Source organism: Gambusia affinis, linkage group LG04, assembly GCF_019740435.1.
Source record: "Gambusia affinis linkage group LG04, SWU_Gaff_1.0, whole genome shotgun sequence".
Lineage (NCBI taxonomy): Eukaryota > Metazoa > Chordata > Actinopteri > Cyprinodontiformes > Poeciliidae > Gambusia > Gambusia affinis.
The window spans coordinates 4,391,391-4,404,569 of record NC_057871.1 but is presented as its reverse complement, the minus strand read 5'-3'; the positions used below and the strand labels follow the sequence as shown (position 1 = coordinate 4,404,569).

At 36.3% G+C, this 13,179-nt stretch overlaps 1 protein-coding gene across 1 annotated transcript in view; it reads left to right on the top strand.

Moving 5' to 3' along the window:
- nr3c2 (nuclear receptor subfamily 3, group C, member 2) overlaps positions 1-11,691 on the top strand; it is a 97,067-nt gene extending 85,376 nt beyond the window's left edge. Inside the window, exons 8-9 of the mRNA XM_044114680.1 lie at positions 757-914; positions 3,112-11,691. Coding sequence (XP_043970615.1) covers positions 757-914; positions 3,112-3,267 — 314 coding nt within the window. The 3' untranslated portion in view covers positions 3,268-11,691. The remainder of the gene's footprint in view (positions 1-756; positions 915-3,111) is intronic.
- Positions 11,692-13,179: the final 1,488 nt, after the last annotated feature.

Here is a 13,179-nt window from a genome sequence, read left to right as displayed (position 1 = left end):
TTGCTGGCAAATCAAACACAGTGATACTTCGGTAATTAAAGCAGGTACTGGTTCTTCTGGCAGCCGCTTCCAAGTCCTGCTGGAAAATGACGTCTGAATGCCCATTAACCTCAACAGCAGAGGGAGGAATGATGTGCTCTAAGGTTACCTTTAGACCTGAGACTTGAGACTGGCTCCCCATGTCACCACTGAACCTCAGTCAACCTGGATGCTTTTCCTTTACATTCTGAGATCTTCCTCTCAAAATGCATAATTTTCACCTGAATAGAGGATTTCCAACCGCTAAGCAGCATCCATCCATCCATTTTCTAACACCTTTGCCCCTAGTTGGGTGGGGAGGGATGCTGGTGCCCGTCGCCAGCAAATGTTTCGGTTGAGAGGTGGGGTCACCCTGGACAGGTCGCCAGTCTGTCGCACTGCTAAGCACCAGTCTAGTTCTTTTTCTTTTTGCTTTTTATACAACACTTTTTTCTTCCACTCAGCTTCCAGTGAATACATACTTGGCTGACAATATTTGTTTTACCAGAGATGACAAGTAAAATTAACAAATGTCTGTTTTTTTGACCAAACAGATTTTTGACCAAATATAATTTTTTTTAGCTATTAGGTAAAAACTAATCCTGACACATATCAAACAACAACGTACAAATGAAGGCCTTTTTTATTATTATTATTAAAATGCTACAGTATGGAAGTGTTATCTTTTTTTTTTTTTTTGGCTTTTTTTGCTAAGTTCAAATAATATTCTTATTCCAGTTCCCAAAGAGGGTCTGAAGAACCAGGCTGCATTCGAGGAGATGAGGGTTAATTACATCAAGGAGCTGCGACGTTCTGTGGGAAAGGCGACCAACAACTCCGGCCAAACCTGGCAGCGCTTCTTCCAGCTCACCAAGCTGCTGGACGCCATGCATGATGTAAGTTCCCCTGACCCAGTCCACTCTGCGCACGCTTCCCTGCAAAGCCCCTCTTTTCTGAACTGCTGCCACTTCGGGCTTCTGCTCTTAGAGGAAAAGTTGAGTAAAATGGCAACATAGTGGATTTTGGTTAATGCTTTAGTTAGCGGTTCAATAGCGTTGTGTGGTTTGCAGTGAGGATAATTGCATCCCTGAGGGGGAAGGCGGAGTTACTTTGGAAGAGGCAGTGGCCACGCTGTATTGGTGAACAGAACAGAGGAGGATCAATACCGGCATTCGGTTTATTGGATCAGGGTGCTGAGGTGTCACTGTGGGAAATGTGCTAAATGACAGTCACGTTTCTATGCACGGGGTCGGCTGGTGCAAAAGCAAAGCCTGGAGGTGAAGATCAGCAAGCGGGAAGTCATAAAAATAACTGACCAGAATTAATTCAGCCTTATGATTAAGTAATTGGAGTTTGTGCTGACAGAATGACCTTTCTCTCACGGAGAGCTGGGTAGAGGAAAGAAATAAAATACGTGCTGCCCCCAAGTGGTCAACAAAAAAGAGCTATAAAGGAAATTTAACCTGAACTGGGAGAAATATATTAAAATGTTCCTGTTTCGAATGAAGACAAGAAGCTGCCCTGCAGCAGTATTCAGACCATTTACATTTTTCCCCATTTTGTCAAGTTACTGGGATTTTATGTGATAGACTGAAACAAGGTAGTGTATAATCGAGGAATTGAGAAACAATCAACCATAATTACCTTTTTTCCAACAAAAGAAAAAGTCTGACTTTTTTAATTTAGCCAAACTGAGTCAACATTTAGGAGAAACAGATTTTGCTGTAACTACAGCTGCAGGTCACATCCCTACCTGCCTTGCACATCTAATTGAGAATCATTGTCCTGCTGAAAGGTCAAAACCATGCCCATGGCATGATACTGCCACCTCCATGTTTTACTGTAAAGGGTAAAATCACAGAATCTCCCCAAGTATTTTTGGGACAGTCTCTACATATATATCTTAGTGTATATAAAATACAACAAAACTAACTTGCAAGCTTATTGTAAGTCAGTAATTCCTTAATAATGTTGAAAAAGTACCAGTTCCATTGGTTGATTATTTCACTTTTAACATGAGGCAATTTTCTTATCATTAGTAAAATAATTCACCAAGTGGGACTAGAATGTTTTTTAAAATTAATATTAACAACTTATTGACTTGAGGCAATCTCCTACTTATTGCTAGAGTAACTTGTAAGTTGGCTTTGTCTTATTTCAAGTGTACTAAAATGTTTCCAGTGGAAACTTGACAAAAATCCATGGAAAGATTTTGTGTTTTTGCAGTGTATATGATGTGTAGTCTGAGTTGTCTGCCTCTCAGTTTCTGTGAGATGTTCAACGTTTGGATATTGTTTTCTATCCTGACTCTGCTTTAAACTTTTCCACAACTTTCCTCCTGACCTGCCCGCTGTGTTACTTGCCCTCATGCTGCTGTTTGTTTACTAATGCTCTCTAACGCAGAACAGCTGGATTCATGCTGAGGTTAAATTACACACAGGCAGATTTTTACTAGTTTGGGAAATCCTAAAGAAAATTAGCATTTAATTAAGGGTGTTAGAGTACAGAGGGGTGTCAAGACCAGAATAACATATATATTTTTTTACATTACAAGAGTGAAATCATAATATTATGAGAATAAACTCATACTACTAGCTAAATAAAAATAGAATATTGCCAGAAGAAAAGTGTAAAAGTATAAGAAAAAAATTGTTTTAAGGTGAAAAATAAAATAATCAAGATGTGATGTGACGTACTTGGCAAGTTCATCTTGTTCTCTGTTTGATGTATGCACAACCATTTTAAAGTCATGCTGGTGACAGTAATTTAATGCTAATATGTATTTCCTAACTGGTAAAACAGATTATTGTGTTTTGGTGATATGACTGTATTTTCCTATTGTCCTGACTTTATTCTCATGTTATTTAGAATTTGTTATCATAAGACTTTAATTTTGTAATATTATAACTTTATTCTCATAATTATGACAATGCATGCCGTAGATTTTAATTTTTATAAGAAATTTGAAAAATGTACATAATTTTCTGCATGAAGTGTCATTACAATTCATTTTGTGTAGTAATAAGAACTTTGCAAGGCCAGTTTATGAAAGTGAGTTCTGTTTTCATTGAGTTGTGTGTTTGTGATGTGCAGCTCGTTGGGAACTTGTTGGACTTCTGCTTCTACACCTTCCGTGAGTCGCAGGCCCTGAAGGTGGAGTTCCCCGAAATGTTGGTTGAGATCATCAGTGACCAGATACCAAAGGTGGAGTCGGGCCTTACTCACACCATCTACTTCCACAAGAAGTGACTCGCTGCAAAGCCGGAACAGAAGTGGCATTAAGAACCGGGAAAGAAAGAAGAAAACGAGGTTCAGGGAAGGAAACATGTGCAAGAAAGGCCTGACCTGTCGGCCCCTCACCCTGCCGCCCTCTGAGGCGGCGTCCTCGCCTCGGATCGCAGTCGAGCAGAGTGGTGAGGAGAAGGATTTGACCCTGAAGTCACCATAAGCATCTTAGAGCTGTGAATAGTTTGAGACATCGAGAACGACACGACGAGATTGACTTTTGACAAACCTGACGAAAACATCCTGATGTACACCCATGCAACCCTGCCCCAAAGATGAAAACAGTATTCTGTGGAGATAAAGCCATAAATCACCTAGAATATATTCACACAGGAGTAGATGGAAAATTAACACACTTACATGCCTTCCCGTAAATGCCCTCCGCCTGCACTATATTGAGATTCCCTTACAAATCCACTGAAAAGTTGTTTTTTTTTTTAAAATTGCAAATATTAAATCCAGCTTATGCAGTCTTAAAAATAATAATCACACTTGGTAATATCCTGCTTAGACTAGTAAATTAGCTCTGCGTGTAGCAGCAAAGGACTTCATGTGGAGGCTGCAGGTCTCTGTGAAGATATCCCAAGGGCTATACAGGTATCATCATAAGCTAAACGACGACATCAGATCTAACAAGTCCAAGTTCGGTTCACAAGTCTGCATCGTGACGGCCATTAATGACATCGACATATACACAAGTTTAAATATGTGTAGTGAAACAATCAAGACTATTATGCAAAAGTCCAAAGCTTGAGCTGTTTTGAAATGAATATATCTCTCCAGTGTGAAGAAAGCTTGAACATGAAACTCCCGTGACTCCTTCAGAGACATTGTGTTATATATTGATGCAACACTTTACCTTTTCTGCAGAAAAAAATAAATAAATGAAGTAAAAAAAAATTGCAGGATGAAATAATGCATTTACAGAAACAATTTCAGTAAAAGTCGACTGATAATGGATTTGACTGAAGTGAATCTGTAGTAATAGCTGTCATTTGTGTTATCTCCAGAGCAGCTGTCCAAATGTCTGTTTCTACCCACAATGAAGCTAAACCAGCCCTTTGTGAACCAACACTTATCTACTCTTCCCAGAGACAATAAAAAAGCATTTTATAGAAGGGTTTGTTTTTTTTGACAAGCCAGTCATTTTACATTAAGGTGCTTCATTTCTACAAAGCGAGGCGAGACGTAACATGTACAGTAACAAATAGACAGCCCAGACACTACAATATATATGGACTCAAAGTCTGAACACACATACTCTGTAAAGTTTATAGTATCCAACGTGGAGCATTACTCTGCTTACAGCTAACACATCAATACCGAGCAAGTTTGTACAGGTATTAACACCATTCTCCTCAGTTGATGTACAGAAGATGTTTTAAGGTACGTGTTGATGAAGAACAGATTATTCTGCTGAAACGGTCAGTTTTTCCAATGTAGATTCCTCTTTTTTTTCCTCTTATATGTGGGCCAAGTTGTATTACTTTCACTATGGTCTTCTGGACCGTTTAATAGTCTCACACCCCACTGGTTTCTGGATGGTTGCGGAAAACTACGATGATGCTACTGAAAAGCGACAGAGAAGATAACAAGTGTGTGGGGAGGCGTGATTGTTATCCAGTTATTGTGCCCTGTGCAAGTGTGTATTTACATGCGTGTATGAAGTTTGTGTGCATTTTTTTTTTTATCTCTCTCTCGGAAAGCATGTGAATAGTTTATCTGCTCTTTCAGTGTAGGTTATTATGCACACATGTCATAGATTTTAGCCATATCCTGTTTCCACATTTAGATTTGCACAGAGGAGGAACAATGTGAAATGAGGCATTAGCGCAGCTAGCAGGGATCGTTTGTTCCTTTAAGCAACTCTTATAACAAAGGAAGAGATTTCTGCATGTTCACCCAGCCTAATGTCAGATAGCATAGTATTAGCCACCTAGCCTGGTGCTGGTGTGCTGCATTAGAGCACCAGCTCCTCTCAAAGCCGGCCCAAGGCAAAGCAAGCTAAGCAGCCCCCATTATCAGTGACTTACTTCACTAAAGGGATGCACCGAGCATCAGCTGAGTTTTAACTTGACAGGAAATAATCAGGAAACTAAAACATCAGATCATTTTTGGGTCAGCAAACATGCTATGCCCAAACCCTACTGGACTGCGCAGCTGCAACACCCTTTGTTGTGGATGGGTGTACTAAGGACAGAAAACTCACCATTAGCATTTTCTAAAGAAGCACAACAGGCATTTTAAATATTTGGAAATTAGATGCGTATCTTACAGAATATTCGAAACATTGTCAAATGATTGTACTCAAAAAAAAAATAATTCTTTCTCTTTGATGCTTAGTGTCTTTTGAGGTTGGAAGGCAGCTTTGCCATCACCCTAATCTCTAGCTCCCTCTATCAGGTTCATGTTTGGACTTTGACTTCAAAATGTTTCTTACATTTCAGTTAGAAGAAAAATATAGGTAACATTGAAATGTTTCACTTTAAAGGTAAGAATGTCAGTAATGTTAGGCATAATTCTAATTTAAATGAGTAGAGCAATTAAACAGATAACAGAAAGACTGATTGTGTTGTAGCCAAGTTGGTCTGATTTATCATCCCTTGTAGCTTTCAGCCTCTATCATGAAACATAGGGTGTTTTAGAAATTTTGGCTTTTGAAATAGTCTACATTTTAGGGAATACACATGGAAGCTGTTGTTACAAAGCAAACTGATAATTGTACATTTAGGATGCTAAAATTAAATCTGCATCTTAAAAATCAGGTTTAGGGCAACTGCCCTTTCAACTCCTGAAGTGGTTCCTTTGCTCTTCAGGTAAATAATTAATGAGTGGTGATTAAGTTTATCCAAGAGAAACCAAAATCTATTAAAATTGTATCCGGAGGGTCAGAGCTTCACAAAATTTTTAAATTGGCCACAAAAATTTGATTGGTGCATCTCTACTAAAACTAAAATGTTTAATTTTAATTTAATTTGACATATGAATATGTAATATCAAAATAATACAATTTGATAGTTTTGAAGAGCATGACTGAAGTCACCATAGTTCAGTCATTTCTCCTGCTTGTGTCTGTGTGGGAATCACCTTTCATCAACACTGTAGCTGTAAATAAACAAATAACAATGAACCTTCACTTAATGCAGGATTCTGGCAGCTGCCTAACCAAATGAAGATACCAGACAAATTAATTTGGGGCCCCAAATTAAATTCTACTTCTGGCCCCACATAATCTTGGCTCGGCTCTGGAACCGTTCCGCCAGACTTTTAGCTCTCTTCTCTTCTCTGAGTTGAAGTTCATTTTCAGGCAAACAGAAGCCAGATTTGTTTGTCTTTGGAGTTGTAGTAAATATAGTTTTAATGATGGGGAACAGAAAAAGGGGAGGGTTGTGTATTTTATTTCTTACTATTGTCAAATTTTCCCATCCTGTTAGTTTTTTTTTCTCCATAAATTATGGAACAAAACATATTGGGTAAGAATGTAGGGCTAACTTCCCCTCTTTCACTATACTATACAGAAATATTATTTCAATGTTTTTTTTCTCCACTGCAATAATTTTCAGCACCTTTCCAGAAAGGCTTCATTTAATCCTTTATTTTGCCCCCTTTTGTTGTCCTTTTTGAAGAATAAAAAATGTCTAACAGTTCATAGAATGAATGGGAAAGTATTTTTGAGAGAATTATATTTTGCAGGAAAACAATATTTAAGTACTTTGTCTAAAAATGATATCCTTTTTGTAAAACAAAAATGTTATTGCATGCTTTTTGATGAGATGTTTACATGTACTTAAAAAAAGGGAAACTTGTGCCTTTTTATCTCACCTGATTTACAGTTTTACAGTATATATTGTAAATAATAAGGCAAGTCTTTATGTTGAGTGTAGTATAAAACATTTCTACTTTAACCATCTTGTTAAACAGTTGAAAAAAAATGTGTTTCCCACTCGCCATGTTCTGTTTGTTGGCTCGCAGAGTAAGGGTTGGCACAGTGAAATGAATGTATCATTTATCGTGAGAGACTTATGGCGTATACTACCTGAATGTTAGAGAGAGTACATTTATTATCTACTCACTGAGGACATTTTTTTATTTTGCTTTTTTTTTTTATTTTCTTCATTATTGTTTCCTTAAACAAATAAAAAAATCAAAAGCACTTTTTTTTAAAAATTTGTAACAAGCTGTATTAAGAAAGGGATCCTCTTTGCTGTTGAGGTGATATCGTAACCACGGTAACAAAGTAGAAAAGCACTATAATAATTAAAACCAAGGAGTCGCATACTGTTGAAACTGGGACATGTTAAAAGAAGTTATTGACTTTTTAGCATTGAAATATAAACAGGTGAACACATTAACTTAGAATCACTGACTTCAACATGAGTTTGCGCTGGCGTTATTATTTATTTTATTTTATTACAAATGAACAATTGAAAAGAAATGTGCATGAAGGTTTGGCCATCAAAGAAAATAATTTGAGGTAAAGAAAGGTAAATTCAGGATGTTGAATCTTCTGCAACCTCTCCAAGTGAGACTGGATGTCTCATTATAGGACATGTTTATGAGCTGTGAGTAAACTTAGGAAAAAACAACTATCATATGAATGTTTCCAGTTATAAAATAAATTTTATGTTTGGTTCCATTGTGTTCACAAAACTATCTTCACACTGCAAATTAAGCTATTTGAAAACGTGAAAGGAAAAACTGTGATTTTTTTAATGTGGTTTTCTGTGGAGTTATAGTCAGAATCTACCTTCAACAGACAATAATCTGGATAATCTCTGTTGGGAGAAACTAACTAATTTCTTAAGTAAAGACAGCCTGAAAGTGGATTCAAAAACAATTTTTAAGGAACATTTAGATTTCAAATGACCAGGTAATGTTTTCAAGAAAAAAATTTTACTGATGGATGCTTCACAAAATGAGATTTGAACATAATCAGTTCTTTTAAAGACAGGCAGGAAGTATCTATGAACTTTAAAAACAGGTTTTTTAAATTAATTTTATGATAATTTCATTGAAATTTAAAAATACAATGCAAAGCAAAATTATAAAACAACCATTTAAATGTCAAATGCAACAATGTGAAGCAAATGATTTTGTATCAGGAATTGCTTATTAAATGTCTTTGGCTGTATTCAGCCACATTTATTTGAAGCTGCAAAGAAGGATAAACACAACTTGGAACCATTTCACTCTGCTGGGTAAAACACGAAATGTCTAGTTCCTGTGTGACATAATTTCTAGATATTCTTGCATTGCTTTGGTGTAGAGTACTTTAGAAATCATTTCATTTATATGTTTTGCATCAAACATGGGTGTTGAGATGTCAAAGCTTTGTAACTGAATAACAGGTAAAAAAGTTGTAATTGCTTCTGACTGTTTTCTAAATATGTTTACTTCAGACTATGAAAACTACACAGTTGTGGTTCAATACAAATACTTGAACATCTCAGAGTAAACAACAATTTTAAAGCACAAAGATTGGAGCAGAAATTCAATCTGGACTAGCCATTAGCAGGACTCTTTCATGGGAACTTCTGTTTCCCCAAACCGAGATCGTTCTGAAAGCTTTCAGCAGGTAACATACTGACTAATGACAAATCCACAAAATCCACACTTCAAATTTTTCCCAAACTATTTCTTTAAATTTTTACTGGCAAAATATGAGCTACAAACAGTGGAGGGATTAAAGTGTGACAGCAAAGTATTGAACCGGGAACAGGGGAGTGTTGGAAATAAGTGAGCATATAAATCTATCTGCGCTCGAGCTGCATTGTTAGTAATTCAATATTTTCAGCTGTCACTTTAACAAAGTGAGAGAAAAGAAAATCTTCTGCAAGTAAGTGCAATTCTCTGTCAGCAGACGGACCTGTAAGTTGTAGTGACACTCTCATCCAACTTCCAGCAAAAAGTAAACAAGAATATTCACAACTGTCAAACTAGTTCCAAGAGAGGGAAGCTGATTAATGTACAGTTTATTTTTTGGTCATCAGTCATTACATACTGCCAGCTCAAACTTTCCCAAAACTCCAGGGAGCTGCATTGTCTTCTGAACAGTCCTCTTCTAAATTCACTCTCCTTTTTTGGCTTGTTTGTCTCACGATTAGTCTAACTGCTGTTCCTGACACTATTACGTCATTGTGTGTATGGAGTCATGTCATTGCCGTTTTTCAGAGTTGTGAATCGGGTGTAGACAGTCTAAGCCATATCTCCACGGCCATGGCAGTGCATTATTTATTAATAAATATATAAATATATATATAAAAATATACAGAAATGCTTTTTTTCCAGATCCAAAAATACCTTTTTACTCAGTACAAGTTTTCTTAGCAAACATACAGTGAACCTCCTTCACCAAACCTCCTTCAGCAATTTTTGAAACCAGATACTACTGTATATCTTAATGCAGATATTGCCATACTTGTGTTTGCAGAAATATTGCAAGATTCTAATAAAACCATTACACTGACTGATTAATGTGATCTGATTATTTATGTGTGTTGTTTACTTTAGAAAACAGAAACCTACAGCCTACCCAACAGTCAATGCACAGTCATATTCAATAAATAAGAAAGCATTAGAAAAGTTAACTTATTTCAGTAACATAATTCACTCAGCAAAAACATTAAATGATTTAATTAATTCATTGTAAAGCCTTTATTTCTGTCCATTGTGATTTTCTGCTTACAGCTCAAGAAAACATGACATTTGGGATTAGAGTATTACATCAGTCCAATAATAATAATAAAAAAAAAAAAAAAAAAATACAGAAGTTTGGCTTAATAAAAAGTATTTTTAATTTCTTTAAAGGTTGTTATTTTCAAAACATCTAGCAAACGAGCCTCAAACAAATATATTTATTGAATATGACTCATGAACTTTCACTGACCACAAATCTTAGATTGTTGTTCAAGTCAAAGTAAATCCTTAACTGTGCAGGTGAAAAAGCATGAAGATGATTTTAACTTGCTGGTTGTTATGCTCATTGTCTGTCAATGTATATTCCTCTATAAATATTGTTTTGCTTATTTCAAATTCTGATGCCTCATGTTGATATATATCTAAGAAAGCAAATACATTTTTATGAGTTTTGGCCTTTCAAACGATTATAGAAACCCCGACAAAAGTGGAAATTTGAGAAAATGTGGGTAAATTGGGATTTAGAGTCCCATTAAAATACATTAAAGTCTGCGACATACAATGCGCCATACTGACTCCCAATCGACATTGTGTCGTGTTTTAACTTGACGTCATATGCTAATACGGTACTTAAAAGTAGTTCAAGCTATCTATCTGCACACACAAATGAACCTCCTGGCGCCATGTTTAATTCCTATCAAGAAGTCGTAGTTGTTTTGAAGCAATCTAATTGACTGAAATCAGCTTTGTACTATACTGCCCCCTACAGGTTTGGACATGTTTAAATCAACACTCAGCGACGTTTTGTACGGGTTAATGCGGATGTCGTCTTTTCTGAAACCGATATCGTGCATGATAGTATTGCTGATTGGCTGAACCCCAACTGTGAACTGCCATGCTAAGATGGTTGCCAGTGTATGTCAATGAATATTACACGGTGTTGGTGTGAAAACTATTACAATATAGAGGTATAAAAGTTTTATTAAGATTTTTGCTATTAGCAGGTAACCAAATATGTGGAAAATGAACAATCGTTTTCTATGCAAAATAAATCCCCTTATGATGATAAGTGTGTCGACTCCTTAGTTATTCAGGTGTGAACAGATATCGTTTCATTAATAAAATATTTGATTCTTGATTTTAGACATCAGTATTTGCTAATCTTTTCATTGCATCATCTTTGTCTTTATTGCAAGTTTGAAATATAGAAAAATCTTTTTGCTTTTAATATGTGAAATTGATTGTCCACTTAAAAGGAGGTATTCACTTTGAATACATTTTTAATTTATGTTATGGGGCTGACTGATTTTTGAAGACGAAAGTTGTTGAATGCAATTTAACTATGCTAAAAAACCTGTTTTATGTAGATTAATCCATATATCCATTTAGTGCCTGGAGAAAAATAACGAACTTTGGTAGCACAGAAAGGATGTGCTGAGGAGCAGCAGCAGGTACGGCAGCTTAAAGGAGCTGGAGTAAGAGGAACAAAGAAGGAAGGAATAGAAAGGCAGGAGACTTTTACAGTTAAAATGAACCTGTGGAGAAAAATCACCATTAACCTTGTTAAGGTCTGATCTGAACAAACGCCTGCTTTGCCAGACTGGAGAGCAGACAGTATTACTTTTTTGCTCATTCACCCCCCCTCTCTCTGAATCACAGCCTTCTCCAAATCTCCCCCAGATTTCCAATTGCTTTCACTTGTAGTCGTGCCAGATAAACAGAATCTATTGGATCAGGCTGATTTCACGGCTGCACCCGCGCACATGGCAGCTTCTGTGGCCCACTTTCTGAGCCGAGGCTGTTTTTTTCCCTTCCCTCTTCTCTACACTCTCTCCTTTATGTATGAAATTCCCTTTTCTGCGAATTCCCGCTGCGTTTTCATCCTCAATAATACATCAAGTCTTACTATGATTATATTTGAGCTTTGCCCCCTGAAGGAAACGCAGGGAGACACCAGAAAGTATTAAGTTAACGTTAGCTCTGCAGTTGCATTTGGAGAAATTCAGACATATTGTCCAGTTGCGTCATTTTCTCACAGTAGCAGATAAACGATTCCGAATCTTTGATCCAAGCTGAGTCACAGTGTGTTTTAAGGCTGAAGGACACTGCATCACGAGAAGCAGAGGACATCTGGAACGTGGCCAGAACCAGGAAGCGGGAGATGAACAAGTTTCACGCAAACACACCTACATCTAATCAGCACTTAGTATATAAAGGTTTCTTTCACAGTCATGAAGAGTGAGGAACTGAAGACTGAGTATGCAGGAGAAAGGAAATGTATTCTGGAACCATGTCTGCATATTTAGATTTTTTTTTCCTGTCTCACTGTTTATGTGAGAAATATGCATTTCTAAAGATAAGTAGTAAAGTTGCTAAAAAAGTGACTTCTTTCAATGTCAAAGCTGTTCAATGTTAGCAATATGTCTTATTTTTCTCATGAGCATAAAAAGATTCTTTCACTGGAACTTAGAGAAGCGGACTGAAAATAAGAATCATCATATCTGCCAATCACTCTTTCACTTCATTCAGCCATTCATTATTTATTAATCTTTTAAACCATTTATCAAACTAAACACCCACTCCATTTTCATTCTATCATTTGTTAATCCATATATCCATCCTTTTATCTTTCAATCAAATCTACTTTCCATTTATTCATCTGTCCATTGTTCCATCCATGCACCCCTTCATTTTTTATCCAATCATCCTTCCATCTGTGCATCATTATTGTACTCAATTCATCAATTTATCTGGTCTTCTTCCACCATTTTGTCCAATTTTACATCCATATATTTGACCAATACTTTCCTTCCATTTTTCTGACCCTCCATCTATTTATCTTTTTAATATAATTTAATTTATATTGTGCATTTGTTATTTATTCATTGTTTTTCCAACTGTATAGTTGTTAATCCTGCCACATATATTTAACTATCCACCCATCCTTCCATTTCTTCATGGCATCAAACTGTATGAATATTGTTTTTCCATCAACCTGTCAATTATTTTAAATTTTTAACAAACTGTTGATCAAATGAATGCATTATTTATCCAGCCGTTATTGATGCATACATCAACCTTTCAAATTTTTGTGATGCATTTGTCCTCTAAAAAAGGCTCAACAATATGAATAGTAAGTTAGGAAATTTCAACTTGAAAAAGTACAGAGCTTTGACATGAAAGACTTGTGGTAAATGTGGAATAAGCCATGCAAAGGTTATAAAAATCAGCATAGATTTC